The sequence below is a fragment of the Girardinichthys multiradiatus genome, chromosome 8, assembly GCF_021462225.1.
Source record: "Girardinichthys multiradiatus isolate DD_20200921_A chromosome 8, DD_fGirMul_XY1, whole genome shotgun sequence".
NCBI lineage: Eukaryota > Metazoa > Chordata > Actinopteri > Cyprinodontiformes > Goodeidae > Girardinichthys > Girardinichthys multiradiatus.
This window is the reverse complement of record NC_061801.1, coordinates 3,909,670-3,929,569: the sequence shown is the minus strand read 5'-3', so window position 1 is coordinate 3,929,569 and position 19,900 is coordinate 3,909,670. Positions and strand designations below refer to the sequence as shown.

The 19,900-nt window shown below is 40.5% G+C and overlaps 1 protein-coding gene across 2 annotated transcripts in view; it reads right to left on the bottom strand.

Annotated features, from left to right (window-relative positions):
• chd1 (chromodomain helicase DNA binding protein 1) overlaps positions 1–19,900 on the bottom strand; it is a 159,990-nt gene that overhangs the window by 135,390 nt on the left and 4,700 nt on the right. For both annotated transcript variants that reach the window (XM_047372502.1, XM_047372503.1), the window contains exons 2-5: positions 17,817–17,926; positions 14,763–14,982; positions 8,907–9,005; positions 5,675–5,865 (exon numbers count right to left, since the gene is read on the bottom strand). In XM_047372502.1, coding sequence (XP_047228458.1) covers positions 5,675–5,865; positions 8,907–9,005; positions 14,763–14,982; positions 17,817–17,869 — 563 coding nt within the window. In that variant the 5' untranslated portion in view covers positions 17,870–17,926. The remainder of the gene's footprint in view (positions 1–5,674; positions 5,866–8,906; positions 9,006–14,762; positions 14,983–17,816; positions 17,927–19,900) is intronic.

The window sequence follows — 19,900 nt, the reverse complement described above, 5'->3', positions numbered from 1 at the left end:
TTGCCCTTTAAAGCACAAGCTCTCTACACATCTACAGGAGGCCTTCTTACTCTGGAAAAATAATCCATTGTTGCATAAAACGACCCCCTGCCAAGCTAAAAAAAAAAAAGCGTATTTTCCATCATTAATAGAGGAGAAGACGAATAACCCGAGGTTTCTTTTTAGTACAGTAGCCAATCTTGTCAAAGTGCCATTGAGCCGTCCATTCCCTTAGCTCTCAGCAGTGATCTCATGGAATTCTTCATGAGATCACTGCCATGATCTCATGCAGATATTGTTGTTTTATGCAACAATAATCCATTGTTGTATAAAACGACCCCCTGCCAAGCTAAAAAAAAAAAGCGTATTTTCCATCATTAATAGAGGAGAAGACGAATAACCCGAGGTTTCTTTTTAGTACAGTTGCCAATCTTGTCAAAGTGCTATTGAGCCGTCCATTCCCTTAGCTCTCAGCATTGATCTCATGGAATTCTTCATGAAAACATTGATTCTATTAAAAATAAAATCTTTGGCACATCCTCAAACATCCTTCTTTTATAGATGCCTCATTTACTGAATACTAGGTATTTGGTAATTGAAACTGCATTGCATGTAACAGTACAACATGATCTGTGTTCGGACTGTTCTGATTTTGTTGAGTTTCTGGGTTATCAAAAATATTAGATTCTCTAAACATTCAACTTGTAGTTAGAAGCAACCCCAACCAAATTATTTAAGGAAGTGTTCCCTGTGATTAATGCTCCCATTTCAGATACGATTATTCTACCCTTAGTAAATGGTTTTTAAGGTAGCTATAATTAAACCTTTACTTCAGAAACCTTCTCTTTATCAAGATGACTTAATAAAGTACAAACTTGTATATAATCCTCATTTCTTTTCTAGAATTCTTGAAAGATTTTTTGCAAATCCAGGTGTGTGAGTATTTCCACAGTGCTGGCCTGTTTCAAGATTTTCAGTGCGCTTTAGTGATGGCACTAAAATAGAACGGGTTAAAGTCACTAATGATATTCTTATGGCCTCAGATAATGGACTTGAGTATATACTTGTCCTGTAAGATTTCAGTGCTGCATTTAATACAGCCGATTACATCATTCTCTTATCCACCTATTTCTCTGACAGATTCCAGTTTGTTAATGTAAATAATACACCATCTTGAAGACATCAAAACCTTTATGACTTTTAATTTTCTGCTTTTAAATTCAGAAACTCAAGCTCTGTCACACACAGATCTCATATGTTCCTAAAACAGCACTTTGCCCCCAGACTGTAGATTAATTGGTGTGTCACAGAGATTCTAAAAGTAGAATGGAAGACAGAGGTGTTTGCTGCTAGAGGATATAATGACCACCTTTCCTGACTCCTACAACTCTAATTTTGGAATATTTGCTGTTATTTCAGGTTCTAACTTTTCAGCCAGCTGTGGCTCAGTGGGAACAGTAGTAATCTTGCAATCCTGACGTGGGTTTGATTCCAGCTTCCTCCAGCCACATGTCAATGTGCCCCTGGGCTAGGCACTTAACCTCAAGTTGCCTATCGATCTGTGTGTCAGTGTTTGAATATGTGCATGATTGTGTAAATGCGGCTCTAGTGTAAACTGCTTTCAGTGGTCAGTATGACTGCAAAGGCACTATATAAATTCAGTCCATTTATCATTTTTTGGAAGCTACATCTTGTCTGGTGTTCTGTTTAGCTGTAAAACTATCATGGAGGGGGGGCATCAGCTGAGCTACCACTGCCAATAGCTTCATGTTCTCTATCTTTCCATCTTACCATCTTTCAGTGCTTAATCCTGTCTCTCTCTTGGACATAGCTGCTAATGTATGAGCCATCTTTCATCCTATAGACTTGAAAGCTGGCTCAGAAGTTAGTTACGACTGCCATAAACTTTACTTTTTTTATGGGTTAAAGCTTTTTGTGTGTATGCTTTGTCTTTTCAAACCCCCAGTCGCTCGTGGCAGACAGCCACTCACTCTGAGGCAGAAGCCTAATACTTAAGTAAAAAGAAAACTAAGGATAACATACAAAGCTAAATCCTACAACTAGCAATCTATATAGTTATATAGAGAAGCTGGAATTAACTTTGCAAAGTACTAAATACACATTAGGCATGAGGTAGTCCTTAATATTGCACCTATAAGTGAGTGAAATATTGCACCTTTGGTGGGTGAAGTGTTTAGTGCAGGTCAGTGTGTAGTGAGTCTATAGAGTGTAGCTTGAGTTCAGCAGTCTGACAGCTTCAGGGAAGAAGCTGTTTCTAAGCCTGGTGGTCTTGCTCGGAATGCTCCTCAGCACCCTGCCTGAAGGGAGGGGCTGAAACGGTCTGTGTGCGAGATAGGTGGTGGTGTCCTTCATGACGCAAAGGCTCCTCCCCCTGCATTGTGATGTGTAGAGGTCCAATGTGGTTGGGAGACTGCTCCCCACAGTCCTCTGTGCAGCCTTTACCACCCTCTGCAGAGCCTTCCTCTCAGCAATGCAGCTGCCGTGCCATACGGTGATGCAGGTGGAGAGGACACTCTCCACAGTGGTAGAAGCTCCAAAAGGACTGAGTGCATTCGTCATGCTGGATTTAGCATGTCATGTGACTGTGGAGCACTTGTGGATGGGGACAATAGTAGGAGTGTTTAAGCAAGCAACAGTCTTTCTTAAAACAGAAAGGTATACCATGATCTAATTGTTTTTCTTTCTAAAAAGAAACAACTACATCAACGTTATTAAAGTGATAATGATCATTGCAGTTATGTTATCCAAGACATTTTTTTATGTTATGATAAACATGAAGAGCAAGAGAACAAAGGTGGTCGCTCTGTTTGAATAAGCAGTTTTATGTAGCATGACAATGATCTAAAGTTACAAATTTTTCCAGCTGAAAGACATTTAGAATTTTTAAATTTTTTTTAAGAATAATCAAGTCTCCCAGGAAGCTAATGCGAGCAGTTTAAAATGATGTGCTACCTGATCGCTAGATCGCTCAAACCCCATCCAGGTGTGCCCTGGATGGGGCCTCATCGGCTAATAAATCAGGTTAGTGCATTAACTCATTAATGTAGGCATGCAGCGTGGTTCACACTTGGAGGGCTAAAAATCCATAAAAATGTAGTTATAAAAGTTAACATTTTGAATATGGCGTAAGAGCCACCAGCTAAAACACCAGCTAAAACAAAAGGCAGCAACAAGCTATATATAATCTCTCAGAACTGATAAAGAAGAAATAATCACAGATCAAAAGAAAGATTAATAGGCAGTTTGTGACATTTTATAAAGAATTATACTCTTCTGGCAACTGCCTTTTCACACTGATAGAGGACTTTTTCAAGAACTTGACTGTGCCTGTGCTGGAAGAGGCAAACAAAACCAGCATCAACTGACAGAGATTCGGAAAATGAAGCCGGATAAGTCACCAGGTCCTGACGGCTTCCTGATAAAGTTTTACAGAACTTTATCCACTAAACTTTTACCCCACCTCTATAACGCTGACATTGAATCATTCAGGGCTTAAGGCTCCTCTGCCCACAATAACACAGGCAACCATTTCTGCACTGCTTAAGAAGGGTAAAGATCCATTCAAATGTTATTCCTATCAGCCGGCAAGTCTGGTTTGCTGTGATTATAAAATGCTAACTAGGATATTAGCAGACAAGAAAGGGTGTTTGATTTACCAGGACCAAACAGGGTTTATGAGGGGCAGCCAACTGTATAGAGATCTTCGCCAAGTACTTAACATTCTATACTTGCCAAACGGGGACATTACATCTGAGGTCATATCATTTGACGTTCATTAAGCATTTGACAGAATTCAACATAATTATCTGCTGGGTTCTCTCAGGAGCTTTGGGTTTGGACATTCTTTTTGTGCTTAGATTGAGATACTCTATTAGTGTCCTCAGGCTGATTGTGATTCTGTTATCCTGATTGTGTTCCCCTTTTGGGGGACAAGTCAGTGATGCCCTTTATCCCGGTTACTGTTGAATATTGTGGTAGAACCTCTCTTTACGGTACTGAGGAATAATCTGGGGGTGATTGGTATAAACAGAGCGGAACAAATGCTCACTGTTTCAATATATGCAGATGACCTCCTCTTTCTGTCTGACCTGTTCAGATCAACCCCTTAAGCTCTAAAGTGCAGTGAGGAGTCTGGTAGTATATCAGGATATTTGATTAACAGGTCACAAAGTGTATGAGGGGCAATAGCCAGAAAGTATAAGGACCTATTCAAATACAATTTTAACACTACCCTATCTCAGGCTAAACAAGATGTGGAACGCTGATCGATCCTTCCACTGTCTCTAAAATCTAAATAATAAACTGGATAAATTCAGTTAAAATGGCTATAATGCCAGAATTTTAGTTCCTTTTTCAGACAATTCCAATAAATTAATCATTGAGGGCACGGCACAGAGAGTTATACTGCCTTAAGATGACTTTGGAGGACCTAAGAATCCGTGCCATGCTCATGGGTTTTTGCCTCCAATTTTATGCTTTTTTTTCCCTTTGATGTCACAGCTCAAACAACTTAAAATTTCAGCCCATGTAAATTTATATACAGAGACATTTGACAAATGTGATAACACGTTTAACTGGCAAACCATTCAATAGACTCCTAATTCATAAGACGTAAATTTCATTACACATTGAGAGATATTGGTTTGAGATTTTGCAACCTACCAACAATCTGACGATAGACTTAGAATCTGGACAGAAAATGTGAACATACCTGCTGATATTTTCTGCCTTGAATACATTTATTATAGTCTACTATGTGAGCACACAAGTTACGTAAATATAGTTTTGTTGCAACGATAAATATAAGACATTTTTAAGATTTGCACTCTATATCTAGCTTGTAATTTGGTATTTATTTGGTTTCTTTGGGTTTAATAAGAAGCAGTCTGTGAAGCTCACATTTTTTCCATTAGTAAAAGGTGACAAATGCAATGTTAAAGTCTGGATGGTTTCCAACTTATTCAACCTCTGCAAATGTATTTGGAAATGAAATACTTAGGAGGGCACAACAGTACAGAGGCTACAGTCCTCAAAGCACCTCTTGCACTAGAGCCACATTCACACAGACACGCCAACACGCACACATTCATACACCGATACGCAGATTGGTAGGCAATTTGAAGTTAAGTGCCTTGCCCAGGTGAACATCGACAAGTGGCAGGAGGAAGCTGGAATCAAACCCACAACCCACAGTTTGCAAGACGACCACTCTTCTCACTGGCCAAATCAGGCCACAGTGGCCTCAATTGATCAAGAATATCAAACGTCTATCAGTCTTTGGCATGTATTCCTATTCATGTTTTTGAAAGTGCTTAAATTACACAGTGACTGTCCATGTAAGAATGTTTTGATAAAATCTAATTTCCAATGCCAGTTCTTTTGGTCATTCTGTTGAAATTTAAAAGGTCTTTGAACAAAGGTTACATAACACAACATATTTTGTATGTGTATGTCTATTTGGATAAACCATATTGTAAAAGTAAGACACGTTTGATTCTATTGACTAAGTCCAACACCAATCTAATGTCATTTTGAAAAGCAACATGGGAAATAAAAGACTGACAATGATAGTTGAGACACTACCGATACGACTTTGTGGTCTGCACCAATAAACCCTTTGTAGGAAACTCTGCTTCCATTCACAGTAACCATTCATTGAAAACAATCCACTTACTTAGTTGGAGGTTTTCTGCTTTTAAATTTGAGACTGGGCTCATAGTCTGATGCAGTTTCATTACTGTTATCCTCTGCCGATGAATCTGATCCAGAATCACTCCCAGAGGCAGAGCCAGATCCAGAGGAGCCTGAATTCACTCTCTTTTTGGATCCACTTGAGGAGTCAGATTCATCAGTACTTGAAGAGTCCTAAAAAACAGAACATCACAAACAAAAACATTTGAGGCGTACTAGTTGCTGGGAAACTTGGTATGCATGGCATTGTAGACTCTTGAAATATCAGAACCTGATGACCTATTGTAAACACTGAAAATGGGTTGTCCCTGGGTCTTTTTGCTGGGGTAGATTGTCAGTCATCCAAGACATGACAATCATATTGGTATAATGACCAAAAGCATTTAATCAGTTTTACAGAAATGTTTCAGGAAAGAAAACAAAACAAATTTAAAAAAATCAACTGTGCTCCATGGCCATCTTCTGTCCCCAGAACTAAATACTTTAGAAAACCTGTGGGCCAAATTGAAGAGAAGAGCGCAGGAGTGACGCTTAAGTCTAGCAAGGGCTCCAGAGACAGCTAAAAGCAATGCCTCACAGGTCTGGTTAACTGCTGCAAGAGATATTTAGGAATAGCAGAAGCCAGCAGAATACACTGGATGTTCTCCATCAAATGGGTGTTCTCTGTGGCATGATAATAATATGAGACTAGACCAAGACATAGCTTAGACTGAACAATACTGGAAAACATGTTGAAGTATCCCATATCACAGTGCCCTCATGACTGGATAACCTGAAAGGTGACATCAGCCGTCTCCCAGAGCAGGAACCAGTATATAACAAGACAGAGGCTCCATCAGGCCCTGACACAATCTATACCTAAGGAAACTGACAGAATTCTATGAATGGCTTGTACCACAGATGAATTGGTAACAAATCAATGGGACCCAACCACCCCCAAGGTTGGACAATCCTGAATATCATTTACCCCCAGAAAGAAGCTATCCTATACAACTACCCAATAATAACGAGGCTCTCCACTACATGGGAGCGGAAGTAATTTTGTTGCCGTCTATTTGATTTATTAACAGCAATTTGTTAAATTTGTAATTTATATTTAATTTATTGTAGGCAACAGATTTATTAGAGCTGATAATTATAGATGCTATTTTCTACGCAGGGAGTACATTTAGGTCACATCGTTAAAAAATAAAATAAAACAATGCATTTCCCTGGATCCTTTACAGTAAAAACAAAATGGCACCCTTATGAGAGTAAGCCACAACAATGTACATACACTGATTTCCGCAGTTCCTAAAAAGGCAGCTTGATCACAAAGCACTATCCATCAACAAACAAAAGACAAAAAACCTGCTCACAATGCACTAATGCCCCTTTTCCACTGGCTCGATTTGGCCCGACTCGGCTCGCTTCGCGAAGATTTCCATTACTTTCATTTCAGTACCGGAACCTACTTTTTGGTACCTCCTTCTTAGCAGGGCTAAGCGAGGCCAAGTCGGTACGGTACGTGACATGAACAAATGGCTGTTCACTGATTGGCCATGGGCGCGGCCAGCCGTAAGAGTTGACCAGCTTAAAAAAACAAACAAACAAAAAAACAACCGCTATTTTCAAACGTGCATTCAGGCGAGTGAGAGAAACATATGATGGAGTCTGCACAGTTATCCGGAATAGTCACGAGCAACGATGAGGTGCCAGCGTTTCTGGCGATCATAGGATTTCGGTTTATATCTTCTTGGAATTGAAGAAGAACCCCAATCAAGCTCAAAAATACAACACATGATGCTTTAAAGCCGCGCCTCCAGGAGGTGTTCCCTTCAGCGGAGCGAAAGGGGGTAACACACAACGTGCGGATTTGTGCGGAGCTGTTCCGGGCTGGCCAAATCGAGCCAGTGGAAAAGGGGCATAAGGGTTCCACCCTAAGTCCAGCAGTATATTCCAGTAGTGCGTATGAGAGCATTTCAATAGAAAGACTTTCAGTCTGATAGGTATCCAAGTTTGCTGATCCAAGTTCCATCAGTAACCCGATCTGCCAGATTATGCTTTTCAAATGAAAGAAACACTGCAACCTCCCTCCACAGCTCACATACACGATTCAAAACAGCACCCCGTGACAGCCAGCGCGCTACTTGTATCACCTCCTGTAGTATCTAATTCAAGTCGTTATCCATCCTTATTCTCTATTGTCCAAAACTTGAAAAATGTCTTTCCCAGTGGTCCTTCTTTTAAGTACTTTACAAAACAGTACTTCTTCCACAATATTTTCCCTGAGAAATAAAACCAATGTACACAAGCAGCTGTGCCTTGTTGGATATTTCTGTGCTCCCATACAGCTTAAGTGCGAAGTATTTGCTGGCTCTCGCCTGCTCCAGAAGCTGAGCAGATATGTCCTGGACCATATCACTAATCTGTCGGCTCAGTGTTATCGGAAGGTAGGACAGTGTCAGGGCTCGCTCGGGGACTGTAGCTTGCTGTGTGAATGCAGCATATTGCCAGACCAAATGCTCTTTTTTACATCTAAGGAAGTCTACAGTTTTTTCTGCCTCTGCTGGATGTTTTTGTATTAGGTGCCGTTGAAGTTTTGAAGGTCCAGACAGAGGACGCATCATGGGCAATCATGGCCATTTTTTGTATGGCTGTAAAGTCATACTTACAGCCATACTTAATATATGCTGCCTCGTACTTTCTGATTTTAGTTGGCCAGGAGTTCTTAGGTTCATTTGCAATGGTGTACTTCTCAGCAGGGCTGTTGTTCTGTTTCCTCTGTGTTTTTAGTCAAAAACCTGTCCATTTTGCACATGCTTGAGGAGCACAGCCAAGGTTGCCAGATGTGCCTGACTAAACCCAAACCTATTTTTTCCATCCCAGCCAGTTCAAAAGAATCCCAATTGGGCAGAAACCAGTCCAGTCTGGCAATACTGAGCACACCAGCTGAATAAATTTGACTGACAGGAAATCAGAAAGTTAGCATGTCAAATAGCATTTTGATATGATATTTTATTATAAATTATATTTTATATTAATGAATAAAAAACAATTAGATTATATTTTAATAAAATGATTTTTTTTTAAAAATCATCCCCCAACCTCTCTGAGGCCCCCCTGGTGCCCCCCAGGGGACCGTGGCACCCACTTTGAAAACCACTGGACTAAGACATGGATATCATAAATGTTAAACATCCAAGTTTATCACCAGGTTGCAGCTGAATACAAACCTCATCTGATCCACTATTAGAAGAGCCTCGTCTCTGTTGCTGCTTCCTGAGCATAGCAGATCTTTGTACTGCCAGAATGCTGGGGTTGGACTTCCAGAACTGCAATTAAAGCAAAATTAATTAGTTATCTGAACCCAAGTTTCAGAATCGGACACAACTCTGAGCCTCTGGCAAAAAATTTTAAAAAAGTAATAATAGAACACTACTCCAAAAATTGCCAATAAATAAATTTGACACAAAACTATCTTCTGCTACAGTTTAACATTCAGACTTTGTAAAATTAAAAAAAGAAATAGAGCAATAATAATGCCATCTACTTTTTAACAAGGACAAAACCTGTTTTAAGCATTTGTCCTAAAATAACTAACTGCACAACTCAAAGTGTGCGCTGTTAAAAGAAAAGTATGCAGACCCTAATGAACTGTTGCAGCTATTGAGTGACATTGATACAACAGAGCTGTCATTGTAAACAGGAAGGACTCTAAACTTCTTCAAGTGCTGCAAAAAATTATCATTGTTCCCAATTCACTGGATTGAGCATTTTTCAAGCAAGTCTAACCAAAAAGGGAAAGTAAATACAAAAAACTAGAGCAGCATATAAAAAACTGCATAATAAAGAAATGAAAGACAGAAAAAGAAAGACAAAAAAAAAAAAGAAACAGAAGTTTGTAAGTGAATTTTTAGAAATCAGCTAAAGGAAATGGATATAGGTCCAGAAAAGTCATAACCATATTCTACAGCTAAGCAGATATAAACATTTCTGTGGGCTGAAGACAAACATGCATGGACTGGGGATGATTGGACCAAAATAGGATTAAATCTGTACTGGCAAGGCGACAGGGTTATTTAACCAATACAAAAAAATACAAAAACTGAAATTGAGAAAACATTTTCATTTACTGAAATAAAATGCCTGTTAGGTTAATTGGTCACTCTAAATTGCCCTTAGGTGTGTGAATGAGTGTGTGCATAGTTGTTTGTGTGTTGCCCTGCGATGGACTGGCGACCTGTCCAGGGTGTACCCCGCCTCTCGCCCATAGACTGCTGGAGATAGGCACCAGCTTCCCCGTGACCCACTATGGAATAAGCGGTAGAAAATGAATAAATGAATGAAATAAAAAAAAAAAGAAACGAATTAAAAAAAAGAAAAACTATAACTAACTGGAACTGAAACTAATGTACTGGAATTATAGATACAATACCCTTCGTTTTCGTGTTTATCAATTTATTTATAAGGCTCACGAACTGATGTGAAATGGATTCCGTTTCTACTACAAGACAATTAACACTTGAAATAAGACACTTTCTACTACAAGACATTGATCTCTCTTGCAGGAAAGAAATCCCATATAGAACTTTGCAGCTTTCTCTCAACTTTTTATTTGTCATTTTGTGGGCTAGCATGGTGTGCAAAGATGTAATTTATAAGGTGCCACCAGCCAAGGACTACAGGATGCCGGTGTTGTAGGCCATTACTTTTTGACAACATTTGGAAGGAAACAATCATAATGGAGTCTTTTCACCATCAACTTAGCTGCTTGCCAGCTACAACACAGAAACACTGCAAGCAGGAGGATGCGTGTGTAAATATGTTTGAGACTGGGATGTCCACACAACTATGCGATTGAGATAAAGTTTACATTACATTGTACAGTTTTATATATATTAAATGGGATATATGATGCAAAATCCACTTTTTAGCGCTTAATAAAATATTGTTGTGTACTTGGAATCTCTAGGAGTGCAGAAAAGTTGAATTTAGTTTCTCCAGGTGCTACATAGATATCTTTATATTCTGTTAGGGTCATATTTTCCAATCAATTCTGTTTTCTGTATTCCCTATTGCAGTATTTGCTGCGGAACAGCTAAACAAGTTTATGTGCTTTTGGGTTCCAATTTTGCATTTCTGCCATTTTTATTTATTTCTCGCTGAGGTTTTGTAGTCAAAGCTAAAAGGATGCCAAAAGCTGCAAATGGAGAAGTTCAAATGTTCAGTTTTTAGGTGTATTAACCCACACCATTCATTACACCACCCCCAGACATTAAAACTCTATTTGTGTAGTGTAGTGAGCCGCTACATTGAAAGTTGTCACTGTTATGCTGAAATTAGGCTGATACGCTCATTTTTTATGAGATTATCAGTTCTTTGACATCTGGGCTCCCTCTCTGTGTGGTCTTTATGTCGACTATTGCCCATGCGATGAGTGTTCCCGCTTCGTTGCATACTGTGCAACCGCTAGCAGTAAAGCTTTCTAAAATCATGTCAGCTTCAAAGGGTGGTATAAACGGCGCCATATGGTGGTGTTCAACACAAATCGGGTGACGGTCATTTTACTAACAACGAGGAACAAAATGACGGACCTGCAGAAAGTACTAGCACTGCGTCAATAATTTTACACCATTATATCAGTCAGAGCAAGCTAGCAACTAGCTAGCAAGTTTGAAAATGGAAGTTTTTTTTCCAAACTTGACCTCCAAACCATATCCAAAGATCAGAAGCTGAAATTCGCGAGGCCATTCAATGTCTACAGGTAGTCAAAGCGCCTGGCGATGTTGGACTCGTTAGAGAGTTCTATAAAGAATTCTATAAAGAATTCTAAAATCTCTTATTAGAGCCTATGCTGAATATGTTTATTCACTCTTTTGAGCCTGGAACCCTTCCACCATCATTAAGAGAGGCCATTATCTCTCTGGTCCTTAAAAAATGAGTGAGGGTCCTCTATACTTGACCATTGGCTGCTGTAATAACCAACGGACTCAGGTCCATACATTTTTTGGACCGTAGGGGTTATCGACAGGGGTTCCCCTTTGTCACCACTTCTATTTGTGTTGGTTGATCGAACCCCTAGCAGAAATGATTGGGCGAGATCCCTTAATTACTGGATTAGACGTGGATGGGGAATCATATATGAATACATTTTATGCAGATGACATGCTTTTGTTTTTGATAAACCCTTCCCTATAAGTCCCCCATCTTACTCAGATTATTGCCCAGTTTGCTGTCATCTCTGGTTACAAAGTAAATTTTTCCAAATTCGAGGCAACGTCTTTGGGTAAATCGCAACAACCCTTTCCTTTTTAAGTGGTCCTCTGCGCGTCTTATATCTAAGCAAATACACTATTCAAAAAAACAAAGGGAACACTTAAACAACACAATATAACTCAAAGTAATTCAAACTTCTGTGAAATCAAACTGTCCACTTAGGAAGCAACACTGATTGACAATCAGTTTCACGGCTGTTGTGCAAATGGAAAAGACAACAGGGGGAAATCTTTGGTGATTAGCAAGACAACCTCAATAAAGGAGTGGTTCTGCAGGTGGGGACCACAGACCACTTCTCAGTACCTCTGCTTTCTGGCTGATGTTTTGGTCACTTTTGTATGTTGGTGGTGCTTTCACACTCGTGGTAGCATGAGACGGACTCTACAACCCACACAAGTGGCTCAGGTAGTGCAGCTCATCCAGGATGGCACATCAATGTGAGCTGTGGCAAGAAGGTTTGCTGTGTCTGTCAGCGTAGTGTCCAGAGCCTGGAGGCGCTACTAGGAGACAGGCCAGTACACCAGGAGACGTGGAGGAGGCCGTAGGAGGGCAACAACCCAGCAGCAGGACCGCTACCTCTGCCTTTGTGCAAGGAGAAACAGGAGGAGCACTGCCAGAGCCCTGCAAAATGACCTTCAGCAGGCCACAAATGTGCATGTGTCTGCACAAACGGTTAGAAACCGACTCCATGAGGATGGTATGAGGGCCCGACGTCCACAAATGGGGGTTGTGCTCACAGCCCAACACCGTGCAGGACGCTTGGCATTTGCCAGAGAACACCAGGACTGACAAATTTGCCACTGGCGCCCTGTGCTCTTCACAGATGAAAGCAGGTTCACACTGAGCACAAGTGACAGAGTCTGGAGACACCATGGAGAGCGATTTGCTGCCTGCAACATCCTTCAACATGACCGGTTTGACAGTGGGTCAGTAATGGTGTGGAGTGGCATTTCTTTGGAGGGCCACAAGGCCCTCCATGTGCTCACCAGAGGTAGCCTGACTACCATTAGGCACCGAGATGAGATCCTCAGACCCCTTGTGAGACCATATGCTGGTGCGGTTGGCCCTGGGTTCTTCCTAATGCAGGACAATGCAAGACCTCATGTAGCTGCAGTGTGTCAGCAGTTCCTGCAAGATGAAGACATTGAAGCTATGGACTGGCCCGCCCGTTCCTCAGACCTGAATCAAATTGAGTACATCTGGGACATCATGTCTCGCTCCATCCACCAACGCCACGTTGAACCACAGACTGTCCAGGAGTTGGAGGATGCTTTAGTCCAGGTCTGGGAGGAGATCCCTCAGGAGACCATCGGCCGTCTCATCAGGAGCATGCCCAGGTGTTTTAGGGAGGTCATACAGGCACGTGGAGGCCACACACAATACTGAGCCTCATTTTGACTTGTTTTAAGGACATTACATCAAAGCTGGATCAGCCTGTAGTGTGTTTTTCCACTTTAATTTTGTGTGTGACTCCAAATCCAGGCCTCCATTGGTTAATAAATTTGATTTCCATTGATGACTTTTGTGTGATTTTGTTGTCAGCACATTCAAGTGTGTACAGAACAAAGTATTCAATGAGAATATTTCTTTTGTTCAGATCTAGGAGGTGTTATTTGAGTGTTCCCTTTATTTTTTTGAGCAGTGTATATTACACCTAATTTAACAAGATGTTCCAAACCAACGTTGACCCATTATTAGAGTGAGACGTCCCTCTCCACAGACACCTCCTCCAGTAGGAGCCCAAGGTGTTCCCAGGGCAGCCGAAATACATAGTTCCTCCAGCTTGACCTGGGCCGTCCCCTGGGCCTCCTCCCGGTGGGACGTGCCTGGATCACCTCCCGAGGGAGGTGTCCAGGAGGCATCCGTAATAGATGCCCGAGCCACCTCAACCGGCTTCTCTCGATGTGGAGGAGAAGCGGCTCTACTCCTAGCCCCTCAAGAAAGAATACTTGATTAATAAAATAAGCTTATTCAATTCAGCTTACTTTATCATCCGTTAATATCAACTGACAGCATCTAACAAATGGTAGTTGTCAAGTTTAATTTTGTTAATCTGGACTTTATAATTAGTAACCGTGTTAATGTTTGATGTGGTAGAAGTGATTCTCGGTGGACAGAAATGTGCCTTTTACACATATGTAATTTTAAATTCTGTATATGTTAAATCTTATTATTTGTTGTAAATATTTTCCAACAGTAAAATATTTTTGGAATAAATCTCTCGTTAGGACGGAACAGTAATTCTTCGCACAAATTACAATCACGATCTTAAACAAATTTATATCATAATCTTCTAAATACAAGGGTTGTTCCATATTTTTTTGTTTTATTTTGTCTTTAATTTTACAGATTGCAGAGATAGAGGGTCTCATCTTAGCATAAAACTATAATTAAAAAAAAGATATTCTGCATGTGATGGTGAAAGAAGTGTGTGTAACTGACTAAAATGATGTTATATAGTTGAAACATTTATGCAGAAAATGGGTACTGCTGCTGGCTCCATTTTTAATGCCACAACTTCAGCTTACTTTATTACATTGTGCGTATTTTTAACACAACTTCATGAATCTGTGATAACAGGGAAAAATCCTGATGACGTTTTTTAACTAAATGTCCTCGGAATCTTGAGTTTAAATAAATTCAAAGTCAAATTAGTACATTTGTAGTCAAATGTAGTACATTTAGCACATAACTTTAAATTAGTTTAAACTTTATCCAAACCAAAACATTAAGTACAAAAAGAACCAATTCTTAGAATGTTTCAAATTTTTAACGAACACATCAAGACACAGTGGCAAATCACATTTGTTTACCTCTGCTCCATCAATATTTGTCTTATTTGGTGGTTCCATCTTCTCATTGGATTTCTCTGTGTCAGACTCTGACTGACTGCCAGAGTCTGAGCCACTTCCTGAGTCACTGCTCCCTGATTGGCTGCTACTGCTAGAGGAGCTGGAACTGGAGCCTGAACCTGAAGCAGAGGCGGAGCCTGATCCAGATCCAGAACCAGAACCAGACTCATCGTCAGAATTACTTGGAAATGAGAAGACAAAAATATATATTAGTAATTGGTTGATAAATCATGAGCAAATTCAATAATTCTACAGTTAAGAAAGAACTCGACAAACAGAAGTCTGTTAGCCTACAGCAACCATTTAAATATTGTTTTCAAGGATCTTACATCTACAAAAGTATAATTTCATTGCCTAGAGCTATGATGTAAATATTTAATAAATGGTCTGTTTTACATAAAAAACTACACAAAAACTGACCAGAACTTTGACGAAACTAGTCGGCATTTTCGTCACTGAAAATGAGACCAAATTACTCGGGGAGAATAAAATCCTCCCATCCATCCACCTATTACTTATGTCCACTTATTTAAGATCGGTCACAGGGGGACTGGTGCGTATTATCTGGGTTTAATTAGGTGAGAGCCACCATACAGAAGGTATGACACAAGGTATCTAAATGTGGAGGTCACATATCTACGACCGTGATTCGCCCCGCAGTCTGCTGCAAGACTGTCCTACAGAGATGTCAAAAAAATTTACGCCAGCAAGAAAAGATCAGAAATATCTGATCTCTTCATACTGCAAGTGCTGCAACCGTGCCAGCAAGACAAAAGAGCTTACACACAGGTACATACACTCACCGGCCACTTTATTAGGTACACCTTGTTAGTACCGGGTTGAACCCACTTTTGCCTTCAGAACTGCCTTAATCCTTTGTAGCATAGATTCAACAAGGTACTGGAAACATTCCGCAGAGAGTTTGGTCCATATTGACATGATAGAATCACACAGATGCTGCAGATTTGTCGGCTGCACATCCATGATGTGAATCTCCCGTTCCACAACATCCCAAAGGTGCTTTATTGGATTGAGGTCTGGTGACTGTGGAAGCCATTTGAGTCCAGTGAACTCATTGTCATGTTCAAGAAACCAGTATGAGATGATTTGTGCTTTATGACATGCCGCGTTATCCTGCAGGAAGTATCCATCAGAAGATGGGTACACTGTGGTCATGAAGGGATGGACATGGTCAGCAACAATACTCAGGTAGGCTGTGGTGTTGACACGATGCTCAATTGGTACTAAGGGGCCCAAAGTGTGCCAAGAAAAAATCCCCCACACCATTACACCACCACCAGTCTGAACCACTGATACAAGGCAGGATGGATAAATGCTTTCATGTTGTTGACTACAAATTCTGACCCTACCATCCTAATGTCGCAGCAGAAATCAAGACTCAGACCAGGCAACGTTTTTCCAATCTTCTATTGTCCAATTTTGGTGAGCTTGTGTGAATTGTAGCCTCAAGTTTCCTGTTCTTAGCTGACAGGAGAGGCATCCGGTGTGGTCTTCTGCTGCTGTAGCCCATCCACCTCAAGGTTCGACGTGTTCAGAGATGCCCTTCTGCATGCCTTGGTTGTAACGAGTGGTTGAGTTACTGTTGCCTTTCTATCAGCTCGAACCAGTCTGGCCATTCTCCTCTGACCTCTGGTATCAACAATGCATTTGCACCCACAGAACTGCCGCTCACTGGATACTTTCTCTTTTTTGGACAATTCTCTGTAAACATTCTCTGTAAACCCTAGAGATGGTAGTGCGTGAAAATCCCAGTAGATCAGCAGTTTCTGAAATACTCAGACAGGCCGTCTGGCACCAACAACCATGCCACGTTCAAAGTCACTTAAATCACCTTTCTTCCCCATTCTGGTGCTCGGTTTGAACTGCAGCAGATCGTCTTGACCATGTCTACATGCCTAAATGCATTGAGTTGCTGCCATGTGATTGGCTGATTAGAAATGAGCGTTAACGAGCAGTTGGACAGGTGTACCTAATAAAGTGGCCGGTGAGTGTATGTAGGCATGATTCAAAGCTATCTACTTAAAGAACAACTGACGATGTTTATGTAATATTAAACGTAGTAGCTGTTGGCTACCAGCTTTCTTGTCAGTAACAGAAGACCTCAGATAATCCTAGACAACAGAATGAAAAGAAAGCAACCAAAATGTATTAGCTGCAAAAGATGACCTCTCAATATGGTTAACATGGTGGTTTAGTTTTAACGAAACTACAATAAGCAGTCTTACTAATGAACACAGTGAGGTTAGAGTTCAAAGATTAAAAATGACTCAGTGCCTCATTCTTAATTTTTATTTGTGAAGTTTATTCAGTTTTGCTCTGGAATGTCGACACTTCTTTTTGACAGCTCTTTAGAGTTTATTTTGAGAGTATTTTTCCTGTTCCGATAATATTAAAAGGTCTCTCTTATGATACAAGTTTGAAATTTCAACTGGAGTGTTTCACAGCAGAAAAAACTAAAATTTATTGTTCTGGTAGAACTGGTCTATTAGCAAGGGTAAACATACATTAAAAAACTGATGGTTTTCGTTTTTAATTAGATTTTATTTATGATCTTTTGGTTTTTTAATTTAAAAAAAAAGCTTATTCAAACAGTTGGCTTAATAAATCAAATGTTAATCTGTGTATTGGCATGTTACAAAATATTACTAAATCCACTTAATCCTAATGTAATTTTTTTAAATAAAGTGCAATAATTTTCCTTAAAAATGTAAGAAGCCCTAAAAAAGCATTCCTTTCGTGTCATCTAAATTTACAGTATATTTCATCGACTGAAGCAAGACAGGTGCCTAAAATGCGACTAAAACTAAATTATGTTTTAGTCAAGACAATGACTAAAGATTAATTGCAATATGCTACGACCAAGACAAAGTTTACAAATAGGCCTGATAAAGGACTTAGCATATTAATGACACAAGAGCCAACCTTCAAATGACAAATCCGCATGTTGCCATCAGTTTCAGTCTGTACTCCTCCTGTATGAGGGAGTTAGTTTACCTTGATTCTCCATTGCTATTGCTCACACTTTCATCTTCACTGCGTCCAGCCATGTTGAACTCCACAATAAGGAACTGTGAACCACTAGTACAAAATTCCCAGTGATGAACCTGCAAGAGAAAAAAGCCTGTTAAAAAGATTTTCTTGAAAAAGTCAGGAATATACTGGAATTGTGACCGTTTGTGTTGAATCATGAGCTGCCTTCTCTCCGGCATGCGGTATGAGTACAGCTGCTTTGACATAGTCATCATAATCAGTGACGCCTGCTATAAGAATTCACCTGGATCCATTTTTTTCAGTCCACACTGGATTTTATATAAAGAAACCTCTTTGAATGAGAAGGTGTATCCAAACTGTTGGTCTGTACTTTATATATACAGGGGTGGGACAATGAAACTGAAACACCTGGTTTTACACCACAATAATTTATTAGTATGGTGTAGGGCCTCCTTTTGAGGCCAATACAGCATCAATTCGTCATGGGAATGACATATACAAGTCCTGCACAGTGGTCAGAGAGATTTTAAGCCATTCGTCTTGCGGGATAGTGGCCAGGTCACTACGTGATACTGGTGGAGGTAAACCTTTCCTGACTCGCTCCTCCAAAACACCCCAAAGTGGCTCAATAATATTTAGATCTGGTGACTGTGCAGGCCATGGGAGATGTTCAACTTCCCTTTCATGTTCATCAAACCAATCTTTCACCAGTCTTGCTTTGTGTATTGGTGCATTGTCATCCTGATACAGGCACCGCCTTCAGGATACAATGTTTGAACCATTGGATGCACATGGTCCTCAAGAATGGTTCGGTAGTCCTTCGCAGTGATGCGCCCATCTAGCACAAGTATTGGGCCAAGGGAATGCCATGGTATGGCAGCCCAAACCATCACTGATCCACCCCCATGCTTCACTCTGGGCATGCAACAGTCTGGGTGGTACGCTTCTTCGGGGCTTCTCCACACCATAACTCTCCCTGATGTGGGGAAAACAGTAAAGGTGGACTCATCAGAGAACAATACATGTTTCGCATTGTCCACAGCCCAAGATTTGCGCTCCTTGCACCATTGAAACCGACGTTTGGCATTGGCATGAGTGACCAAAGGTTTGGCTATAGCAGCCTGGCCGTGTATATTGACCCTGTGGAGCTCCCGAAGGACAGTTTTGGTGGAAACAGGAGAGTTGAGGTGCACATTTAATTCTGCCATGATTTTGGCAGCAGTGGTTTTATGGTTTTTTGGATACAATCCAGGTTAGCACACGAACATCCTTTTCAGACAGCTTCCTCTTGCGTCCACAGGTTCGTCCTTCTTGGTGGTATGCTGACATTACCCTGGATACCGTGGCTCTTGGTACATGACAAAGACTTGCCGTCGGTAGAAAAAACAGACACGTATACGATCTAGCACCATAAATGAATCCTTCATAATTCTGATTTTTTTGGGCAGGCAAAAAGATTGGAATTGGGCCGTTCTGACTGCAATGGAAAACATGGATATGGGGCACATACAGAGGAAGCTGACATGACAGGTCGGGCATTTAACAGTCATCCCACTCATCCAGCTATAAGTGAAAATGTGCTTCTATGTATTTAATTTTTGATGCGCCAATGCAGTGGCATGATGGCCTCCTCAACTCCTGATTCCTTTATACTATCAAAATAATTATTATTAATTTAATAATAATAGTTGTGTTGGAAACAAACCGTTGATGGCTGGCTTCTAGATAATTTTCCATTTTTTGTGTGATGTCCTAATTGGTAGTAAAGGTTTAAAGTTCTTCACATGGTGTGTGTGTGGTGACAGTCTTCCTAATAGAAATATAGAAGACATATTCACATTATATTGATCAGTATTGAGCTATGAATGAGCTCAGTACAGCAGCTAGACAGCGCCGTTTGGATTTAATGCAGACATTGTAGAACTAAAAGGGTATGAGCTGACAAACGTTTATATGGTTTTTACATGGTTATTTGGACACATGATGGGTGACTTCCGGTTATTGGGGCCTGCCATAGCAATGCATAGGAGGCACCTATTACTATTCACTTCTAAACTGGACTCTATTATTTTTCTTCCGTCCAGATT